The 22,599-nt window shown below is 55.6% G+C and overlaps 2 protein-coding genes across 4 annotated transcripts in view; one reads left to right on the forward strand and one right to left on the reverse strand.

The window, feature by feature from the left end:
- Positions 1-4,086: 4,086 nt before the first annotated feature.
- On the reverse strand, positions 4,087-13,128 carry CDC37 (cell division cycle 37, HSP90 cochaperone). The gene is made up of 8 exons (XM_002921372.4): positions 12,931-13,128; positions 7,488-7,769; positions 7,061-7,169; positions 6,838-6,953; positions 6,630-6,752; positions 5,945-6,127; positions 5,770-5,841; positions 4,087-4,671 (listed from the first exon to the last, which is right to left on the reverse strand). Exons 1-8 carry the CDS (start codon positions 13,030-13,032, stop codon positions 4,516-4,518), a joined length of 1,143 nt encoding a protein of 380 aa, XP_002921418.1. The 5' UTR covers positions 13,033-13,128; the 3' UTR covers positions 4,087-4,515.
- Positions 13,129-14,506: 1,378 nt separating this feature from the next.
- Positions 14,507-22,599, forward strand: part of PDE4A (phosphodiesterase 4A) — a 49,222-nt gene continuing 41,129 nt past the window's right edge. Inside the window, exons 1-5 of one of the 3 annotated variants that reach the window (XM_034657765.1) lie at positions 14,507-14,607; positions 17,635-17,761; positions 19,690-19,837; positions 20,424-20,531; positions 21,168-21,367. In XM_034657765.1, the coding sequence (XP_034513656.1) occupies positions 20,484-20,531; positions 21,168-21,367 (248 nt within the window). In that variant the 5' untranslated portion in view covers positions 14,507-14,607; positions 17,635-17,761; positions 19,690-19,837; positions 20,424-20,483. Of the gene's footprint in view, positions 14,608-17,565; positions 17,762-19,689; positions 19,838-20,423; positions 20,532-21,167; positions 21,368-22,599 lie in introns of those variants that run through there. The other 2 variants (XM_019801921.2, XM_034657767.1) reach the window with 2 other exon arrangements.

The raw sequence follows: 22,599 nt of genomic DNA on the forward strand, positions 1-22,599 counted from the left end.
AGCCATTCCACATCTGGGTGTATATGCAAAAGAAAGCAGGACTCAAAGAGATATTTGCACACCCATGTTCACAGCAGTATTATTCACAGTAATGAAGAAGTGGAAGCAATTCAAGTGTCCACTGATGGATGAATGGTAAACAAAATATGGTATATCCTACAATGGAATATTATTCAACTCTAAAAAGGAATGAAATTGATACATGTTACACCATGGATGAACCTTGAAAACATCATGCTAACTGAAATAAACCAGTCACAGAATTACAGGTATTTTATGAATGGGGGATTAAGTGTTTAACGGAACAGTGTCTTGTACTTAAAGCCACTGAATCGCACATCCAAAAATGGTTAAAATGGTTAACTTTATGGCATGTACATTTTACCGCAATTTAAAAACACACACTTTTTGAGTGCCTACTGTGTGCTGTGCTCTAGGATCTGAGGATATAGCCATGAACAAAACACAGGAATCCCTGCCTCCGGGGAGTGAACGTAAACCAGATAAATACTAATAAGTGGGTTTTATGATATCTTGGAAGGTGGTAAGTGGTAGGGAGGGAAGAAGTTGGCCAGGCAAGGGCTATCGGGGGCTGGAGTAACTTGTTCTAGGCTCTGTTCCCAGCACCCAGGATATTTGTTGCCTATGAGCAGCTGTGTTTTGAGGGCTTCCTCCTGTGGCCACAAGAAATCAAAGTGCTTTGCCCAGCTTCCACATCTCTGGCTTCAGGTGGGTTCTGCCAATGGGGAAGCCTGGCCAGAGACCAGCCGTGGGAGACCAAGGAGGGTTATCTATTCCCCTACTCCCTCCCTGCTGGCCGCGGTTTGGGCAGTGGCTCTATCTCTGCAACCACATATTCTGCAAAGAGTGCCTTCTTCATGGCTCCAGATCCCAATGAGTTCTGCTAATTCTGTTTCCTGCCCATGCACCTGAGCCCTGGATGTGGTGCCTCTCTGTGGCAGGCAGAGTAAGAGACCCCCCAAAAATGCCCATGTAGGAATTAATCCCTGGACTCTGTGAATATGTTATGCTTCGTTAGGGAGAAGCATAAAAAGGGAAAATTAAATTTGCAGATGGAGGGATGCTTGGGTGGCTCAGTCGGTTAAGCGTCTGCCTTTGGCTCAGGTCATGATCCCAGGGTCCTGGGATTAAGTCCCATATCCAGCTCTTTGCTCAGCGGAGAGCCTGCTTCTCTTTGCCCCTCCCCCCACTGGTGTTTTCTCTCTCTCTGACAAATAAATAAAATATTTTAAAAAAAGAAATAAATTTGCAGGTGGAAATTGAGGATGCTAATCAGTTGGCCTTAAGGTAAGAAGATTACCCCGTTGGGCTCAAGGTAATCACAAGGATCCTTAAAACTGGAAGGGGGGACACCTGGGTGGCTCAGTCGGTTGATGGACTGACTCTTGGTTTTGGCTCAGGTTGCGATCTCGCGGTCGTGAGATCGAGCCCCATGTCAGGCTCATGCTCACCATGGAGTCGGCTTCATTTTCTCTCTGTCTCTCTCCCTCTGCCCACTCTCTCTCTCAAATAAAATTAAAAATCTTAATTTAAAAAAAAGTGGAAGGGGGAGGCAGAAAAAGAAGTCAGAGTGATATGATATGAGGGCCTGACTTATCTTTGCCATCTTGAAGATGGAAGAAGGGCCAGGAGCCAAGGAATGTGAGCAGCTTCTAGAAGCTGGGCAAGGCAAGGAAATGGATCCCATCCAGAGCTTCCAGAAGGACTGCAGCTCTGCCAATGTCCTGATTTTGACCCAGTGAGACTCGTGTCAGGCTTCTGAGCTGCAGAACTGCAAAACAATAAATTCGTGTTGAAGGCACTAACTCTGCAGTTGTTACACCAGCTGAAGGAGACAGATACGCTCGACATACTTTTGTTGGTTCTCCAACCCCGCTCACATTCCTGACATCAATCCCTTCATTACAGCTTGTTCTGTGAAACCCTCTTGAGTTGAATTCTCTGTCTCACTTAAGACCCAGCAATCCTGCTTCTGGGAATTTTTCCTACAGGTAGGATGCCTGTGCTCATGGGAAATGATGCACAAGAGTGTTTCTTGCTTGTAAGAAGAGACTGGAAAAACCCCGAATGAAATCAACGCTGAGATAGGCACACCCTGGAGCTTTCCACACGGGATAGAAAGAATGAGGAAGTGCTGATGGACTGATAAAGGAGGGTCTGCAGGTCATATGGCTCAGTGAAAAAAAAAAAAGCAAAATGCATTTCGGACCGTAGAACAGGCTGTGTTTTAGGTAAAGGAGGGGGGATGAGAACACGTTCAATTAAAAACAAAATAACACATTCAATTTTACAAAAAAAACTTTGGAAGGAGTCACAAGAAAACGTGGACAGTGGGTTCCCACGGCCTCCCGCTATCGGGGGGCGGGGAAGCACCTGGTTGGAGGAGCTGGTTCCCCGAGTGTCTCTTAATAGCATTTGATGTCTTAAATCCTCTGTTTTAGGAGAGCTGACACTAGGGTGAGGGAGGTGAGGCATGAAAGCAAAGAGGGCGCCAAAAAGCTCAGTAACCAAGATAAATACTTTAATGCAATATTTTTTAAAAAGCACAATTAATGTGAAAAAAAAAACACCCATGAACAAAATATTGAAATTTTAAGTAGAGAATCAGTAACAGTGCTGTTATATTAGAGCCTGAGGCAAAAGGAAAAACCAGTAATGTGTATTCCATCTTTTAAAGTGTTCACAGTAAATAAGTTGCCAATCCTAGATGGATCCTGGACGGGCGAGGTTTACCCATGGCCTTTCCTCCCCAAGCCCTCCAGATCCGCCCCTGCCGTTCCCACCGCATTAAAGCTTTAGGGGAATGCCATCAGGGTCTGCAGCTCACCACTGCCCCCTGGTGGCAACCAGCCTGCACACAACAGCATCTACGGGCTCTTCGCTTTAGCGGAGGTTTATGGAGTACCCATTGAGGGCCAAGACCCCTCCAGGGCACTGTGAGCACCTCAGGATAACGGAAGACTCAGTGTGTGCCCTGGTGGTGCTCACAGCACGAGGGAGAGGACAGCACACAGTGGGCAAAGCTTGGCACATGGCAGGTGAGGCAAGCTGCCTGGCTGGGTGTGAGGGGCAACTCAGGTGAGCCAAGGAGGGCCCTGGGGAAGAGGTGGCACTGAGCTCTGGTCTGACAGACAAGCAGTTGGCAGGGGTGGGGTCTCCTGGAAGGGGCAGGCAGAGGGCCTCCCTGCTTGGCTTCATCCTAAACTGATGTCCTTGTAAATCGTACTATTCTTTAGGCCCTGTTCTGTGGCCCAAATATTTCTCTTTAAAGAGCCCCACAAAGGCTGCAGGGAAGGGTGTTTAGGGAGAGGGACAGGCACATGCCAAGGCCCACATTTGAGCATCTAAGTGCCAGGTGCCCTGCTTGCCTGTGGCATGATCTCATTTTAGCACTAGGCCCAGGAGAAAGGCACTAACATTACTCATTGTGCAGAGGGGCAGGCACACAGAGGCTGAGTAAGTTGCCCAAGGTCACACTGAGAGATTTAAAGTGCTCAAGGACCTGCAAGGAGGGAGCGGGAGAGAGGGCGAGAAGAGGGGAAGATGCAGAGACCAGGGCAGGGGGCGCAGGCCTTTTGTGAGCTGCAGACAGGACTTTGGGCTTTTGCTCTCAGGGAGGGATGTGCCTCGACTCACGTGTTCATCGCTACCCTCTGGCCACTGCCTGTTGGGGTCTGATGGGGGGGGGACACAGGGAAGAGACAGGGAGGGTTGCAGACCAGAGGGGATGGGGATCTGGGCCAGGGTGGAGGCCATGGATGCCATGGAGGCCAAGGCAGTGGTCAGAAATGCAGGATGGTCCTGAATGGGTGGTGGCAGGGAGGCTTGGGGGACAAGCCAAAGAGTGGGGGGTGGGGCCAAGAACTTCGATGTAAAGGAATGCTGGGGAAGAATGTTCTAGGCAGTGGAATAGTATGAGCAAGAGCCTGGAATCAGAGTAGAGGGAGCTGCCCGGACAGCTGGAGGATAAAGCCTGAGGTGCCACAGGCCAGGCCTCCGACACTCACTGGGGTCCCCTCCCACTCCAAGAGAAGAGCTGTGTCAACAGCCCTCGAGACGCCCCCCTGAGCATCTGAAATCCTTTATTGGAAGATCATTGCTGTTTACCATATAGAAGACTCGACAGCAGATGAACAGTGAAAACAGAGCCCATAGTGACTGGAGCAGGCCTCTGGGCTGGGGACCCTCCCCCACCCCATGGACCAGCCTAGCGACCTCCGCCCCTCCCTGGACCCCCAGGCCTTTGGCATAATGCTGATTGGGGGGGGGTGGGTAGCGTCCTGCAGGCAGTGAAGCCCCTTGACTCAAAGCAGAGACTTGGATGAGCACTGGAGGTGGGGGCGATGGGGGTGGGGACAGGCCCTCTCCTGGCCCAGGCTGGGCGGGAGCAGCGAAAGTGGAGGAGGCCAGGAGCTGGGGAGATGGCATCTATTTTTGTTTTCTGAAAAGGGGCACACAGGGGCCTGCAGGCAGGTAGGCAGCAGCTGGGGCGAGTCAGGCGCTGACGTCCTTCTTGTCGCCTGGCTTGGGGCCGGCTTCCAGCAAGGGGTCCCCGGGGCCCGCCTCCTCCCCATCCTTGGCCTCGCTGGACTTGGAGTTGGGAACCCAGAGGCCGGAGTCGATGCAGCGCTGCATGTGGTACTTCGCATCCTGTGGGGAGAAGGATGGCGAGTGAGGCCGGGCTGCCCTCCCCCCGGGGGGCCCACCTATCCCCTGCACATCCTTAAACCCGCACACTGCTTCTTCTAGACCAGAGATGTCCAGAGGACTCCGCAATGATGGGAATGGTCTGTAACCTGCATCGTCGGACATGGCAGCCACCAGGCACACGTGGCTGCCAAGTACTTCAAACGTGGCTAGTGCAGGTGAGGAACAGAACTTTACATTTCACTTAACTCAAGTGTAAATAGCGTATGTCCAAAATAAAAGCTGCATTCCATTAACACTTTACTTTTAAAGACAGGCAGTGAGCTTGTGAACCACAGTGCGAAGACCCTTGGTCTAGATATCCTTTTTCATGGAAACTTCTAGAAATTCTGGACCAGGTCCTGCAACTAGACCCATTTCACAGATGAGCAAACTAGTGTGGCCAACCAGTGAGCCAAGTGGCAGGAATGGGGTCAAACCAAGGTCTATTAAGACACAAAGTCCTGTCTACAAGCACGATCACTGCTCCTAATAGTAACAACAGCTCAGGGCGCCTGGCTGGCTCAGTCAGTAGAGCATGTGACTCTTGATCTTGGGGTCCTGAGTTCAAGCCCCGTGTCGGGCAGAGCGCTAACTTTAAAATATACACATACACACAACGGCAGCTGACATTCACCATGGGCTAAGCACCCCCACGCAGTTCAGTATCCACAGAAACCGTGGTTTGATGGGGTAACCAAGGCTAGGGAGGAGCACCCCTTCCTTGGACAAAGGTGAGGTCAACCTGGTGTGCCCATCAGGCTCATAAATGGCCCACAGGGGCAGTGACACTCAGCAGCAGGGGACACGCTGAAAATTCCGTGCTCACTGCTGGGTGCAGTCACACAGCAGGTGCTTGACACGTGTAAACAAGTGTGTGGATGCAAGTCTGGCTGCCTCGTGCACTGCCCCACGGTGACATGACCTTCCCTGCTCCTCCGTGAAGCCCACAAGGGACGCTTCTCCCAGCAAAGTGGGGAGCAGGGCTGGACGGGGCAGGAGGACACGTCGCTTGCCTGGGCTGCGCGGCCTGGCGGGCAGGCGTGGGGCCCCGTTACTCACGGTGGGGTCCATCTTGCTGATGGCATCTTGGAGCATCTGCACGTCCTTCACGTCGAAGCATTTCTGGAGTTCCTGCGGGTGCAGACGGGCCAGGACTCAGGGCCTGGGTCCCGTGGGGGGCCCGCCTACAGCCCACCTGCTGCCCCCCCTCCGCCTCGGGGCAGGGAAGCCTCACCTCAGGGAGAGACTCATAGACTTCAACGGGGTCCAAGCCACCGGGGCCCAGCCGCTTCTTGCGCTCCTCCTCCTCGTACTCCTTCATGGCCTTCTCGATACGCAGCTTGGCGCGGCCCCGCACGCGCTCCTTGAAGGCCTCGAGTTCATCGTTGAAGCCCTCCATGTACTGGCGGTCGGCTGTCTGCAGGGTGGGGGCCGAGAACCGTTCGGACACGGGACCAGCCCGCTGCAGGCGCTCAGAGGCCCAGGTGGCCTCCTCCAGCTGGTTCCACCATCTGTGTGCTAACGACCGCCTGCCTGCCTCCTGCCCCACAACCGGCGACGCTCACCTCCTCCTCTGCCTAGGGGGGCCTGCAAGCACCTCACACTCAACATGGCTCACTTGAGCTCTGGATCGCTCCGCACGTGCTGCCGACTTCAGCACGGGTAGCTCTGTTCTTCCAGATGCTCAACTGAGGAACCCCGAGAGGTCAACTCTGTCCCTTGCCCCATGTTGGGGCTGTCAGGACACCCTGTCTTTCAAACTCTGTCTGGGAGCCGACCACCGGCCCCTCCCGATACAGGAGGCTCTGATCCCACGGCCATGCGTCTGAGGGGACACGCGTCCACCCCTCCCGTAGACTGAGGCTGGTGCCCTGGAGAGGCCCGCACCCCACCCCACCCCGGCTCCTCCAGGACACTACCTTGATCTTAGTGAAGAACTGCCGAAAGCAGGCCCGGGGATCCACCTTCAGGCTCTTGGCCAGCTCCAGGATGAACTGCATCACAATGGTCTGGTGGGCCACCTGCTCCATGAGTGCACATTTCTGTCGAGAGAATAGAGGCAGGATGTCACCAAGTGGCGGCCTCGGAGCAGAGCTTCTCCCCAGTCCCAGGGCAGGCTCCACTCACCTCCTCCACCTCTAGGTCAATGCACCAGATGACCAGGTAGTTGGCCGTCTCCTCACACACCAGATGGACATTGTCTGATAGGTACTTCTGGCTGTCGTCCCAGCGGCGGAGCATGCCTACAAGAAAGGGTTGGCAAGGTGCTGAAGGGCCCTGGAGGCAGAGGGCCAGCCCCTGTCATAGGCAGCCCCCGCAGCGGGCCCCCTCCACCCTGTGCCCAACTCACCGAAGTGCTTGATCTGTTTCTCGTATTTCTCCACGAAGGTTTTGTGTTTCTGCTCCCTCACCTCCTCTGACTCCTCCTCCGCCTGCTCTGGCTTGGTATTGACCATGCTCTGTGATGGGGCGAGAGGAGGAGTGGGCTGGGGCGAGGCCGCAGAGCGCCTCCAGCACGGCCGGGTGGGCCGAGGCCGCAGAGCCCATCCCTTCCATGGCGGAGGTGGTGACGGTGTCATGAGCATCAGTGTGGCGGGAGCGTGGGTGTGGCAGGTGTGGCCTCGGACTAGGGCCTTCGGGCAGATCAGAGGGGGGGTACCAGTGGGGTGCTTCATCCGCTTGGCCCACACACCTGTCCCGCCAGTCCCTCCTCCCACCCTGACCTGCAGAAGCCTGATCCCCCCACCTACCCCTGACCACCAAGCACCCCCCCACACCTTGCTGAAGCCGTCTTTGCTGAGCGTGTCCACATTCCAGGGCATGCTCTTCTCCTTCTTGCGCATCTCCTCCAGTTTCTGCTCCCAGCTCCGCTCCTCCTTGCGCAGCTGCTGAGCCTCAGCCTGCAGCCGCTCCAGCTCCACCTTGCTGCCCTCGCCCTCGGCCACCTCCAGCTCCTTCAGCTTCCGCTGACATTCGGCTACCTTGCGCCGGCACTCGCGGCAGCCCCTGTCCAGCTCCTCCTTCTCCTTCTGGAACTGCTCCATGCGCTCCACCCGGGCCTGTGCAGACACAGCCCTTCATTCCGGGGAAGCGCCTGTCCCTTGACCTCAGCCCCACCCCACCCAGGGCTCCCACCCACTGCACCTGCGATGGCCCAGGGAATGTCTGCACCACCCTCTGTGGCCCGGACGGCCAGCTTCCACCCCACCAGTACACCTGCACACACCCGAGCCCCTGAACATCCCCCTGCACCCCACACTACTCAGAACCCTCTGTGGCATCCACATCGCTCAGCAAAAGCCCAAGACCTATCCATGACTCACAAGGCCCTGCGTGATCTGCCCCCTCCCTCCAGCCACACTGGCTGCCTCACCTTTTCTCGAACCCTCTTCCAACTTCAGGGCCTTTGCACTGGCTGGTCCCTCAGCCCAGAAAGCTGTCTCTCCAGATTCTCCCCACCCCCCATACTGCTTACTCCCTCGCATCCTTACCATCTTGGCTAAACCGTTACTTTAGAGATGAGGCCCTCCCCTGGCCCCCTGCTGAGGATGGCGACTTCCCCTGACTCTTGGCTTGTGTCACCTTCCTCCTCAGCACTCATTACCAGCTTACGTCTGCGGACGAGTGTTTACTGTTTTGAATGCTGTCCCGCTCCAAGGATACTGGCTCCATGGAGGTGGGGGTCTGCTTTCTTGTGTCTCACACACAAGCGCGCAGTGAAGACTGAGGAAACGCTTGTTGGATGAATAAAGTGATGAAATGCTGGATGGGGGTCTCAGGCTCCCCCCCCCCAGAGCTGCCCTCAGTGACATTCGGGTGCCCTCGCCTGCGCAGCCACCTCCTCCAGCCACCTCTGCCCCCCCCCCCCCCCCCCCCCCCGCCCCCCCCCGCCCCCCCCCCCCCCCCCCCCCCCCCCCCCCCCCCCCCCCGCTGAGGCCTGCTCCCTGGCCCTGTCCTTCCCTCCCCCTCTGCTACCTGGTCCTGACTGCTTTCACTTCTAGATGTCTCTCCAGTTCACTCCACCCACATTGCTCCCTGACCGCTGCCCAAGCCCCCTTCAGCTCTGTCTCCAGGCCGGCACCCCTCCTTGAGCCTCAGCTCAGTGCCCACAGACCTCCTGTCCCCCATACCCTAGCTGGTGCTCCGCAGACCTCCTCTTCTGCTGTACCCCAAGCTCAGATGGTGCCCCTTCTCATTCCCCCTCTTGCTCAGGTCCCCACTGGACCCCCAGGCACAGGCATGGCCCTGCCTATTCACCAGCCCTGCCTGCCTCCATCAGCTCCCTGGCTCTCAGCAGTGCTTGCTCAATCCAGAGCCACGACTGAGCCCTGAGAGGTGCCACCACCTTCCATCGCTGCTCCCCCCAAACTAGACTCAGAAGCTGCCGTCTCTGAAATATGCACATCTGCCTGCAGCCCTCCCTGCCACCCCAACCTGGAGTGTCTGGGTTCAGAAGGGAACACTGACCCTTGCCCCAAGCTGCCCAGATGGCACCAAGGCCCCATCGTTGGCCCTCATGGTTCCCCAAATGCACCAGCTTGCTCTTGACTCGTGGCCTTTGCACAGGCTGTTCCTTCCACCTGGAACTCCCTTCCCCTCACTCCACCTACTTTGCCCCCTGGGTCTCAGCTTTTGACAGAGCCTTCCCCAAGTGCCCCCATGCCGCATCACTGCACCCCGAAGGCCCCTTTCATGATCCCCAGATGACATGGTAAGATGCTGGAGGACAGCCTCAGGGCCTCAAATGTGGGGTCATAACCCACGGCCACCAAGTAAAGGCTGGGTGTCCTTGGGTCAATACCCTAACCTCTAGGGACCCCCATTTCCTCATCTGTCAAAGGTGGACAACAGTACCAACCTCACAGGGTGGCACCAGAAGCAAAGGAGATGAGAAGTTAAAGTCGACAGTCCAGAGCCAGAATGGACGCTTGGCAAGCGCCATTCCCATGCTAGTGACTGTCATTTCCATCCAAGGAGATAATCTCTCCCCCTCTCTCTCTGGGGACCATTCTGGGGTTCAAACAAGAAAATGTACTTCAAGTGTTTACATCGATTTGCAGTCCAGAGTAAATGCTCAATAACTGGGAGCGGCTGTTACTGCATGGTCACGTCGCACAGCTCTGCCATTTATTGGCAGTGTGACCTTGCCTAAGACCCTTAAAACTCTCCCAGCCCTGCCGTTCCTCTTTGGGAAACGGGGCCTCAGGAGTTACTCCCAGGAAACTGCTTGCAACCCCGTACTCAGTACCGAACATGTTCCACTGTTATCACCATTGTCATGGCCGCTGCCACCGGAATGGTCTCCCAACTCACTTCTGGGCCTTCTTTGAGGCCGTATCTCCAGGTTCTGGCACAGACCCAGGCCCGCGGTGCGTGGGAATCGGAGAACCTGGAGCCTTCTCTCATGCCCCACAGGACTGCCTCAGTCAATCCCGAGTCTCACTTTCCCCATGTGGATAAAGGTTGAGAAGGCCCTTGCCTAGTAGAGAGACAAGAGAAAGCAGCCCTGGGCCCTGCCACTTCCCCTTCTCCACGATGGGCCTGTGTTGCCCTGGAGGCTCTCTGCTGCCTTGTGAGGGGCTCTCTAGGGTTGGCATTACCGCTGGCCTCAGGTGGCAGCAGGAACCTACCACCCAACCTACCAGCAGGTTCCTGCTGGGCGGCCACCGAGCTCCTCTCGGTGTCCTCTGAGCGGCCGCCAGGGAGACTGAAGCTAAATAAAGGCCTCCCAGAGCCAGTGGGGGCGGCAGCCTGCCCGGCTTGGGCTTTACACCTCCAGGAGGGGGTGGAGCAGGCTGGCCAGGGTAGACAGCACGGTGGGGGCGCAGGCTGCAGGTGTCACCACCCTCCTGCCTTACAGACAGAAAACCTGAGGCTCTCAGAACCTCAGTGCCACACAGTCATGAAAGGAGTCAGAAGAAAGGAGTAACAGTAGCTGTATCGGGACAAGGGAGTGGGGAGACTCCCTTGTCCCTTTCTGGCACCTGTGGAATTTTTCTTTCCCAGAAGCACGAATTACCTGAATAATAACAATGATGACATGGGCTAAAATTTACAGAGAGCTTATCACATGCCAGAAGCTATCTATCCCAAGGACATCACACACATTAAATAAATGGGATAACCCCTCCTAACGACCACCCTATCAGGTGGATACCCTTAATATTCCCAGCTGGGGAAACAGAGGCACAAAGAGATCAAACGACTAGCCAGAGGTCATGCAGTCAGTCAGTGATCGCGGAGCCAGGGCTGGAACCTAGGTGCGCAGGTCTGCGCTCAGAAGCGCACCCATCTACCTTCTCACAGATCCCACCTCCCGCTCGCTCCGTAAGCTTACTCCCTCCCAGGCCCTGAGCCAAGTTCTTGTCGGACCTAATCTCATTTCATTCTTAGGATGGTCTCTAGGGGCAGGGAAAGTAAAGCAGTAAGTGGTAGGGCTGGGATCAGAACCCAAGCTTGCCTGTCACCGAAGCTGCCCGGAGCTGGAGATGCTTATCTCCCCTCCCCCACCCTCTTCCCCACCAGGCTCCACAACAGCCCAGGGTCCTCAGCAGGACACCAGAGGGTTCTGTGCCAGGAGGGAGGAAGGCGTGTGGGAAAGACTCTGCAGGAGCAAAGCACTGGCTTCCCACCCAGCAGGACCAAAATGTTCTCCACACAGCTGTATAGATTAACCTCTTTATGTGAGAGAAGTAGGTGTTCCCAAGAATAGTCTTCAGAGCTCCGCGCAGGCCTTAAGCATTTCATAAGAAAATGGTACACACGGCAAGAAATGGAAGTGCTAGAACTTTCTTCTTACACTCAGTGGCTTGCCTGGCAAGGTACATTACCCAAGAGACTGCTGCTTTAGGGTAAGGATTGGAAATGAGCCTGGAGACCAGATGTAGGGACTAAAGACACCACAGGATGGGGAAGGGCCCTTCTAGGAGGTTCTGACTGGGAGTTGCCATATGCGAGGGTGGGGAAGAATTACTAACTGGAAGGTTCTGAGAGATACCTCGCCCTCAGTATGAGAGTAGAACACACACAAGTATGTGGGTGTAGGAGCTCCAATTTGGGGGAGCAAGAGGTTAGAATATTAGGTCTTATGAGAGCTGTTCTGCTGGCCTGTGAGCACTGTTGGGGAGGGAGAGAGGTGGGAGGACACCCAGACAGGATTCTGGGATCTGGATTTAGGGGCAAACAGATAAAAGAAGGGGCAGTAAATCTGGAATCAAACTGGGGGAGTCCCTAGTGAGAGCAGGGACAGTTTGAGTGTCTGAGAGCTGCAGACTGAGCTGGGGTCAAGAGGAAGGCTGGGTGGGTTTGGATGCTGGATTGGAGTTGGTATAGAGCATTCCAAGGCTGCCAGAGGCTCCTACAGGAAACTGTTGGGGGTGGGTGGTGCCTGGGCCTGCAATACCAAGGAGGGGCAGGGGCTCTGGACGGAGCGGAAGCCCTGCGGAGTAGGGTTTCCGGGTATAATGGGAAATGGGGTCCACAGTAGGTGACTGTAAAGAGTGGCTGGAATTGGGAGGCTCCATCAGAGTGAAACCGGTGGTTTGGTCTGGAAGGGAAACGGGTTCCAAAACTCCAGGCCTGAATGAGCCTGAAGGCCTGGTGGAGCACTGGTCTACATTCTAGGGAAGGAGTCCTAGATACAGGTTGGACTCTCAGGCGGGGAACAGAAATCTCAGGGGAGGACAGAGTTCCTTGTTCCGTCCGGAGGAGGAGCAGGATCTCTGGATCGGAATGGGAATCCCTGTCAAGAACTACGAAGAAAAATCTCAGAATAAATTAAAAGTATTGAGGACTCTACGATTTGGGGAGGGGCGGATGGTATATCCAAGGTCAGAAATGCCTCCCGTAATAGGATCAGGGTCCAGTCTCTGAGGGACTTTTGCGTGTAAGTGGAAGTTCCCAGAGGGAATTGAGGGGACACCCCCAAAGCTTTATCTTAGCAGTTTAGACTCGGAGAAAGATGCCCTGGGGGTCAACTGGGAGTTCCATGCAGAAATTGGAAAGGAGGCCCGGTACCTCTGGTAAGGGACTCAGCGTCCTGGCAGCTCTGGGGTCTGGAGTTAAAATGAGGAACCCCAAGCGATACTGAAAGTCCAGACTATACGTTGGGAATCTCAGGTGTCAATGGTGGGGTGCCTGACAGTACTAGGGGTCAGAACTCTGGAGCGGAGTCCCGGGCGGGGGGGGGAGGGGGGAAGGCGATGGGCGCGCGCACTCTACCTGGTGCCGCCAGCGGAAGAGGCTGGCCGTGTCGATGTTGGGGTGCGTCTCGTCCTCATCGTCAGACACCTCGATGTGGTCCCACACGCTATAGTCCACCATCTTGCCTCGGCGGCTCAGCCCGCTCGGGGTCCGGCTCTGACTCTGGCGGCGGCAGCGCTGGAGACTCGGCCAGCGGAGCCCCGCCCCTTCCGCTTCCGCCCTGGCGCGCACGTTCCCCGCCCGCGCATGACGTTATATCCCTAGTAACCGCGGTGGCGGCAGTGGCTACGCGGCTTGCCTTAAAGGGTCAGGCGCACGTGTTCCGGCCCCCTGGAGTCCCCGCAAAGACCCCGCCTCACTGGGCGCGGGGCCTCCGCTGGGCACCTTCTGGAGGTATACGGGCTGGCGTTCCAACTTCGAGCCCCCTCATCTTTCGCTGCCCCCGGGTGGGCGTTTGCGGCGGCCGTGAGGGGCGGGGCAGGTGGCGAGACTGAAGCAGGGGATTGTCCCCTTAGCCACGCCGCAGTGACGTCAGCCCGAGCCTACTGCAGGGGCGGGCTTCGGCGGGAAGACCTCCCCCCCTGCCCCTGGAGAAGAGGACCTAATCTTACGCTGCGGAGGGGTGTCTGATCAGAGAGTTTTCCCAGTCTTAGGGGTACAGGATCCTGCCATGGAAAGGTCTGAGTGGAGGAGGGATATGGCCCTGCCCTTGGGGGCTCCGATGTGAGGTTGATGTGGTCCTGCCTTGGGATCTGTTGTTTCCCTGGCTCGGACCACAGCCTCCCCCTCGCGTCACCATGCCCTGTCATTCCTGAACCGGGATTCGCGCACACACTCCCCCTCTAAGATCACCGGGACCCCCCCTCCCCCGCCCAGCCGACGATTCTCGGGCTCTTGTCCGCGGCGTCTCCCCGTGCGGCCGCTGGGTGTCGCTAATGTCTAGCCAAAGGCCTGTGCTTCAGCCCCGCGCAGCCGGGGGACGGGAAGGGGATCGTGGAGGTGCGGATGGAGGCTTTCCGCGTGGTGGTACTTTAGAATCGTTCGTAGCCCCTCCCCTTTGGTCTGGAGCCCCCTTACTCGGCCGGGGCTCTAAAGACTCCATTACTGCGAGCTGGGGCGACTCCAGCTGCACGCTTGCGTGCATCCCAACCGTCGTTTTGATACTGGGATAAAAGGCCGTGTTGCAGCCCAGGGCCGGGATTATCTCAGATTAAAGGGCGTTCGGTGGGGGCGGGTGGGATGGGAGGAGCTCCGGCCCCTCCAGTGAGGGGCGCTTTTTCCCCAGACTACCCCCGAGAGGGTGTTTGGAGATAGGGGGCTGGAGGGAATGGATTAAAGGTTTCAAGATGGGGGGGATTCCCCTGACCAGGGAAGAGGAGGGGCCATCCAGACAAAAGCGCCCGCCCGCTGCCTCCCCTCCCCCTCGAGCATCTTTCAAATCCGCGAGTGGGCGGGCGGGGGCGGGGGAGTCCCCCTCTCCTCCCCCTCCCCCTCCGCCTCCAGCCCAGGCAGTCCAGTATCTCCGCGGCCGCCAAGGCCCGGGCACGCGCGCGCACGGACCCACACCCCAGCGGGTCTCAACCGCGCACACACACATACACACACAACAGCAAACAAAGGGTCTGGACACCCCTGTCCCCTCCCTCCCCTCAGGCCGGAGAGGGCGGGGCATCCCCTCCCCAGCCCCTCTGCAAGGTAAGCTTCGGGGCTGCGAGCTGCGGTGGGGAAGGGGACCCGGCACCCCGGAGGGAGGGGACCAGGACGCTGTAGGGCTCTCCCGCTCCCCAGGAAAGCCGGGGCCCAGTGGTGCGCCCTTTGAGGGCTTCAGGCGGCCTCCGGGCTGTGGGTGTGCGGGGAGGACCCCAGATGCCAGGGATTCCCGGGTTTCCGCGGAGGTCTTTCCCTGGTTTCCGAGACTGAAGCCAACCGGCCCCAGTGAAACGGGGTCCTGGGGGCCCCAGCTCCCAGAATTGGGGACAGGGCACCGGAAGCTTCCCCATCAGCGCCAAGACTTTCCTAACCTGCCAGCACAGCATGTCCAGCTGGGGACTGAGACAGCCCTCTGAGTTGCTTTGCGCCGACCCTGGGTTTCTCACACCACCACCATCAACTCATCTTCTACCTGTGAGGTGGGGGTGGGCGGCTGCTAGTGGTCCTCTGGACTACCCAAGCTTTCTCTGCTGCATCCCACAGCCACACACTACTTAGCAGCGGTGGCCACCCCCCCACCCCCGCATGGGCTCTGCCTCCCTGAGCCTCAATTTCCTCATCTGCAAAGTGGGTAACGACACCGACGATTCTGAGGTCATGCATGCGAGCCTGCCTTTGCTCTGTCATTGATTTCTCAGTTCATTTCACACATACTTCCAAGTGCCTACTATGTGCCATAGCACAGCAGCCAGGTGGTGAGACTACAGCAACCAGCAAAAACAGCCGTCTGTTTGCTGTGCTTAGACCAAAGGCTGGTGAGGGAGCAAGATCAGGTGTAAAGACAGGAATACCCACTGGTGAATTCAGACTGTAAAGACTAAAATCTCAGGGCATAGAGAGTGACTGCGGGTAAGGGTCCTCAAGATGGAATGAGATTTCTGGTTGGTATCTGCCTTATTCATTCATTTCATTCAGCTGCTTATATGAGGGCAGGGCCAGGTCCAGAACAGTGCCTGGCACACAGTAGGTGCTTAATAAATGTTGAATGAAATAAAGAGGGTATTAGATTCAGACTATTTTCATAGTACTTTAGATCAGGAAGGAGACTTATTATGAACCGATCCACCCTCCCTCCCATTTTACAGATGAGGCAAGTGAGTCCCTAAGACCCAGAAAAGGGGAAAGAACTTGTCAGAGGCAATACAGGAGTTGATAGAGTATCATTCCCATAAAGTGAGCGTGACCGAAGGAAGGGGAAAGGAAGAAAGTCAAGACCAGATTTGAGCACAGGGCCGCCCAGGAACGCATGATCGCAGCCAGCTCCTGCCTCTCTCTCTATACCACACAGACACAGCCCTCCTGTGATGAATATCTCTACTCAACAAGTATTTATTCAGCACCTACTACTATATGCCCGGTGCTGAGGACACAGCAGGGAACAGAACAAAACTCTCTGCTCCCACAGAGGTGCCATTTAATGGAGAAAACAGAAAAAGAAACAACACAAACAAATATATTACAACAAATTATGATTAGGACTGTGATAGAAATAGAAGGCTGTGTCAAAAAAGCAAAACAGAAGGGCGCACTTCAGGTTGGGTATCCAGGAGGACCTCCTGGAGGAGTCGAATTTCTCTTCAAACACCCCCCCACACACACACACACACTTAAATCCAGACGGACATAATCAGACCAACAAACAACGTATGCCAGCCGAGCCAGCATAGCTACATAACGTGACTGAGGCCACATAGCTAGCGAGCGGCCGAGTACAAATTTGAACCCAGAACCTGCATTTCTAAGTACTGTGAAATGCTGCCTCCCACTGCGTCCACATGAATGCAGTCTCCCCTCTCCTCATGTACACGTTCATGCCATAATCACACAGAGGCACTCCATTCTCTTTCCTACAGAGGCTGATGTGGCTTCGCCCTGTCACATACATATACTCCTGCAGGTATGGTCTGGTTTCAGCTGTGCGGCACTCACAGAAAGTTCCACCTGCTTGGTGGCACACAGACAGCTGTGTATACTCTCATGCACACAAGCATGCATGTACACACACGTGTGCCTGGGGCCCCTGGTGATCCTTCCTGGCCCGGCTTTAGCTCCGGGCATAGAGCTAATTAGTAACTCTTCCTTCTCAGGCCCGAATGCTCAGGGCCAAGGTGTGGTTAAGGGCATTTATTTTCACTTCCTTCCCTCTTGTTGGCCATCCAGGCCTGCATCCTCCTTCTGAGGGTGGTGGGCTTGGGTGAAGCCAGTGCTTTACTGTCAAGCCAGGCCAGGGGCTCCCAGGCTGGGCCACTGGCTGATCGTGCTGACGGGCTGGGGTAAGGGGAAGCAGCCTCTCTCAGCCTGAGCCTGGTGCCAGCTGCCCAGAGCAGCCTGCTCTGCCATCTGGACCCCCCTCCCCAGTCGGCCTGCTGCTCAGGGGAGGGGAAGGCAGGCTTAGAGGCACCCCTCTACCTTGGGCACTCAGGCCAGTTCATGATGTCCTGCCTTCCAAGCCTGGGGGGTTCTGCCAAAGGCTGACTTCTGCAAATGTCCTCAGGTGTCCAGACAGCGGTGGTGTATATTGTCTCTGCCCCTCTTCCCCGGACCGCAGGGCTCTGTTGGCCATCCACTCCTCCATTCCTTCCTTTATTCTGCAAACCCATGGGCTGTTCCAGGCGCTGGGGATCTGGCTACAGAAATTGAAGAGCCCAGGGCAAGGAAAAAATGCACGGCCCTTGGTCAAAGTAAAAGCATTTCAAAACAAGGGCAGCATGTTAAACCTAAGCACGGGGCTGTGAGTGACTACACAGGTCACATGTCTGTGAAGTTGGTTCTGGGTATAGCTAAACCCAGACTGAAAAATCCCCAGCCCTTGTGGAACTTGGGCTGTGGACAGCAGAGATGTAAATATATCCTACGTCAGGGATGATGACAGCTGAGGAGAAAGATAAAGTTGAGCGAGGGCGATGGGGTGGAGGGAGGCATCTGTATCAGGGAAGCCCTCTGGAAGGAGGTGCCCTTGAGCAGAGGCCTGAGGAGGTAAGGGCATTTACTGGATTTACTCGTTCTTTCAAGAGATATATGTTGAGCACCTACTGTACGCCAGCATTGTCCTAGAAGGGGAGCGCCAGCTAGAGACAGAACAGATCCACATCCTGACTTCACCCTCTAATCAAAGGACCGACAACTGCTGATAAAAACAGTAGGTACATTCTTTGTCTTGCTAGAATGTTGTAAGTCTAAAAGAAACAAACAAACTGAAAGCAGAGTCAAGGAGATCAGGAAGTGGAAGGAACACAGGATATCTGAGCCTGTTTTTTTGGGTCAATGAGAACTGCAAGTACAAAGGCCCTGAGGTCTGAATATTCTTGAAGTCTCTGCAGAACAGTGAGTCAGCTGGTGAGACTAGGGGGAGGATGGGAGGAGGTGAGGTTTCTGTGAATGTGTTGCTGTCTTCCATGTCTGTCTATAGCTCCTTGTGAGTCAACAACGGTGATAATTGTTATTATTACTAGGATACTGGCTACTGTTTTGTGAGCACCCACTATGAACCTGTCATGGGGCTTAGAACCTTACATGCATTTCTTCACTTCAGCTCACAATAACCCCTTCAGATAGGTTTGGATATCATTCCCATTTTACAGATAAGGAAACTGAGGCTCAGAGAGGCTGGGCAACTTGCCTAAGGACACACAGCTAATAAATGGCAGAACTAGGATTTGAATACAAGCCTGTCAGTGTAATTTTGAGAGAGAGAGAGAGAGAGAAGCACCCATGCTGCATGGAGGTGGGGGTGGAGGAGAGGGAGAGAGAGAATCTTAAACAGGCTCCATGCCCAGCGTGGGCTGGATCTCAGGACCCTCAGATCATGACCTGAGCAGAAATCAAGAGTCGGTTGCTTACCTGTGACTGAGCCACCCAGGCGCCCCTGTCAGCATAATTTTGGAGCGTGAGCCTGGCCTTTACTACATGCCCTTTCTCTGTCTGAGTGCATCTATCTGATTTCGTACAGAGAGAGGGGATGCCTCTTTCTCCCTGTGTCTATCTTATTCATTCCTTTATTCGTTCAGCATTCATTGAGACCATGTGTGGGGGACCGTAATGAATGGGTACCATTTTACAGATAATTACAACTCAGAATGATGAATGTTTTAATGGGGGCAAAATAAGCAGCAGTGGGAGCTCAGAACACGGACTGTCTCAGTTTGGCTGAGAAATGGAGGTGACCTTTAAGCTATCTTTGTACATTTGTCCATTTGTTCAACAACTGTCTGTCAAAGGCTTGCCGAGGTTGGTGAGATGTTTACATTCATTTCTACTAGTTGACACTGAACTGAAATGCTAGTTAGTGCAATAAGGCAAGAAAAAGAAATAAAAGCCAAAGTAGGGGGTAAAGTAGCTAGTCTGTAGCAGACCTTGCTAGGAACTTTATAATTATGCTATTATGTCCTCAAAATAATAACCAGATATTGAACAAATACTAAGAGCCTGCTATGTTCCAGATTTGGTTCTAGGGACTGGGGATATGGTAATGAATAAAATAGATAAAATATTCTTGCCCTCCTGCAGCTGATATTTTAATGTGGGAAGAGACAGTAAGTGTAATAGATAAATTACATTGTATGTTATCAGGTGGTAAGACCTGTGAAAAATAGAGCAGGATAAGAGGGACTGAGAGTCCTGAGGGGCTAGCAACTTTAAACAGGAGTAGGATGGAGAGAAACTCCAGGAGAAATGCCTGAAAAGGTGAGATTTGAGCAAAGACCTCAAGAATGTGAGAAGCCTGTGGATATTTGAGGGAAGAGTTCCAGGCAAGACCAGCAGGTGCAAAGGCCCTGAGGCTAGAGACCAGTGTGGATAGAGCAGAGGCTGAGAGGGAGTGGTAAGAGGTGAGGACGGCCAGGTGACTGGGCACATTGTTCCAGGACTGTGTGGGCCTCCTCTTGAGGATTTTGACTTTTCCTCTGAGTGAAGTAAAAGCCATGGAGGGCTCTGACCAGATGAGAGACACGATCTGACTTGGGTTCTAACAGGCTCTCTCAGGCTCACATGTTGGTAGTACTAAGCACTTACTGAGTGCCACTGTCCGGTGAGAATTCAGTATGGTCTGATCTCATTTCCTTCTCACAGGGACCCTGTAGCGATTATCATTCCATTTCACAGAGGAGAAACTGAGGCTCAGAGAGTATGTCATTGACCCATGGCCACACAGCAATAATTCGCAGCACCTGGGTGCGAAGGTGAAGTGAACCAGCCTCCCCCTCCACCAGGCTTTCAGGCAAGGATCGCCAGCAGCAGAGCGCACTCATCATCGGGAGCTGCGTCTGTGTCCCTGTCTGTCTGTTTCTATTTCCACGCGTCCCTGTCTGTCTCCGCGCGCCTCTGCTTGTGCGTCCCCCATCTGTGCCCAAGCCGCCGTCTCGCTGCGCCCGGCCCCCGCACATCGGAGCTATTTCGGGTTTAGGCATAAAAGCCCAACAGCTCGGAGGAGACGCTTCCTCCGGCCCCCGGCTCGGACCACGCGCCACACGCGGCCGCTTCTGGGAGCTCCCGGTCTTCTCTGCGGGATCCCCAGGCCGGGGGAAGCCCCCGCGGGAGGACGGGTGGGGGCTGGGACGACCGGGTCCCGAGGCTCCTGGCCCCCCAGTGGCCAACCTGGGCATTGACGCCGTCCAGACCCCAGCCGTGTGTCAGCTGTCGCTGTGGCAACGGGCGGGCGACGTCATCCGACGGGCAGTGCGTCAGCCACCTGCTGACGTCACGCCTCGGGAGAGAACACTAGCGAGGGAGGGTAGGATTCAGGCTCGGCCGGCAGGGGGAGCCCCAGGGCACTAATGGTGGATGCCTTCGGCTTGGTCCTTCAGGAGGCGCTGGCCCGGGCGGACATGACTCCCGCAGCCCCAACGGCGCGCTAGGTTGGCGGGATGAAGAGGAGTCGCAGTGTCCTGTCGGTGGCCGGGACCGGGGACGAGGTGCGAGAGGCGGGGCCCGGGCTGGGGCGGGGCTTGGGCCGCAGGGAAGACGGGCGCCCTCTTGTGACTATGGCTGTTCACTAAGTGTGGCTTCACATCCTCAAACTGGAGGAGTGTCGTCGCCTTGTGCCTCAGTTTACTCCTTTGATTCCGTAATTTTACGTAAATTTCCGATTAAGAGGCTCTCAGCCCTGGGACAGAAGGCAGGGGGTTCCAAGGGGCTTCCCAGGTGGGGAGAAGATTGTAGGATGAAGGAGGGGTGCTGAGGGTAAGGTCTTGAGGGTCTAAGATGTGTGGGAGGGGCCACAGACAGTAGGGCCAGGAGGGGCCTCGTAGGCGTACAGGGTGGGGATATGTTAGAGGGGTTTCACAGTGAGGCACTCAATGTACAGGCATGAGGTGTCCAGAGCCTCAGGGCCAGTACATCAAAAGGGAGCCCTATAACAATTATGGCCGAGAAAGGGTGGGAAAGCGCTCTTTGTAGGAGGGATCAGCGAGTGGCTAAGATGTGAGGGGGAGACAAGGAGTCTATATCCCCAAAAGCCACTTTCTCAGGTGGCTAGGGAAGGGTGTTACTGGAGGGAGGGGCTCAGAGCAACCTGGTCAGGCCCCTATCCTGTCCTTGTCCCTTCTCAGAGGCCTTGGGAGACTCCCGAGCCCACCAGTGCCAACATGCTGGGGGCCGACCTCCGACGCCCTCGCCGTCGTCTTTCCACGGGTCCCGGCCTAGGCTGGGCCGAGACTGAGCCCTCAGAGCCTGGGGTCCCACTGCCACCAAGGCCCACCACGCTGCCACTGCTGGTCCCTCCACGGATTTCCATCACCAAAGCTGGCAGGTAGGCAGGAGGGGACCAGGCTGGGAGGTGGGGTGGAAATTCAGGGCCAGCTGGGCTAGGTCCAGTCACCCGTTGCCGTTTCCATGCTCCAGGCCCCTGGCCTTTCACAAAATCAGTTGAAATTTCTGGAGCCTTGTGGGTCAGGCTGTGATGCCCCTTCCCCAAGGCGCCCCCTTGCAGTCTCTAGGAATCCCTTCTTCCATTTTGCAGCTGCCTGAGTCAGCAAGAGGCAGGACTGTGGAAAGGGTTTCAGCCTTCCTGTCCCATCATGCCCCCACAATCAGAGAGCTGGGACAGGTTAGGGAGTAGGTCTCCCACCAGTCAGCTGTGTGCCCCTATTTCTCCTGAGAGGATTCACTTCCTTCCAGGCCTTAAAGGGGATGGTGAGACCCTGGCGGAGGGCTGGACTGGAATTTTTCTTTCTCTTGGGGGTAGATGTAAGAGGTATAGGTGAGCCTCTTGCTCTTTCTCATCTGGGGTCCTCCGAGGGCACCTCAGCCCCCATCTTGGCCAGAGGATGAGTTCAAAAGCTGGACAGCTGAGCTTGCCCTGTGCTGGCCAGGCCCCTGGCCCTACTGCCCTCCTCAGGCCACTGTTCTCTGCAGCCTCAATCTTTCCATCCCCTTATCTACTCAATTGAAGGTCTCCAGGGTCTCTGCTTGGGTCATGATATAATGTTTCATTTCCAGATGGGGGGAGAAAGTGACTGTCATTCTCCCCTTCCTGGGTCTAATGTATGTCCCTCCAACTCCCCTTCTCCCCAGATAATCCTCTACCCTTTGCCAGGTTCAGGTTCAGCCAGGTCCAACCCGGATTCGGTCCAGAGCTCCAAACACCAGCCCTAGCCCACTGCCTTGTGCCCTTTTTCTGCAAACCGCCCCACCCCCACCCCGCTGTGTTCTACCCCCCCCCAATCCCCTGTTACCCACCCAGAGCTCCGGCCAACGCTAGGGCCTCCAGTCTCCAAGAATTGGGCCCAGCCCAGGACCCTCAAATGATCTGGGGAGAACTGGCAGCCCTTGCCAATCCCCTAGAAGCCGTTTTGACTGTGTACTGCGGGGGGGAGGGTCCCTGAGAGAAATGGGAGACACAGTTCTGGCTTCTGGGATACCCCGCGGCTGCTAATGCTGGGTGGGTTTTTGCTCCGCGTTCGCCCACGCCCGGAGCCCCCTCGGGCGGGGAGAAAAGCGGCTGTGGGGGTTGGAGACGGCCGCTTTTTTTTTTTTTTTTTT

The sequence above is a fragment of the Ailuropoda melanoleuca genome, chromosome 4 (genome assembly GCF_002007445.2).
Source record: "Ailuropoda melanoleuca isolate Jingjing chromosome 4, ASM200744v2, whole genome shotgun sequence".
In the NCBI taxonomy this organism is placed as follows: domain Eukaryota; kingdom Metazoa; phylum Chordata; class Mammalia; order Carnivora; family Ursidae; genus Ailuropoda; species Ailuropoda melanoleuca.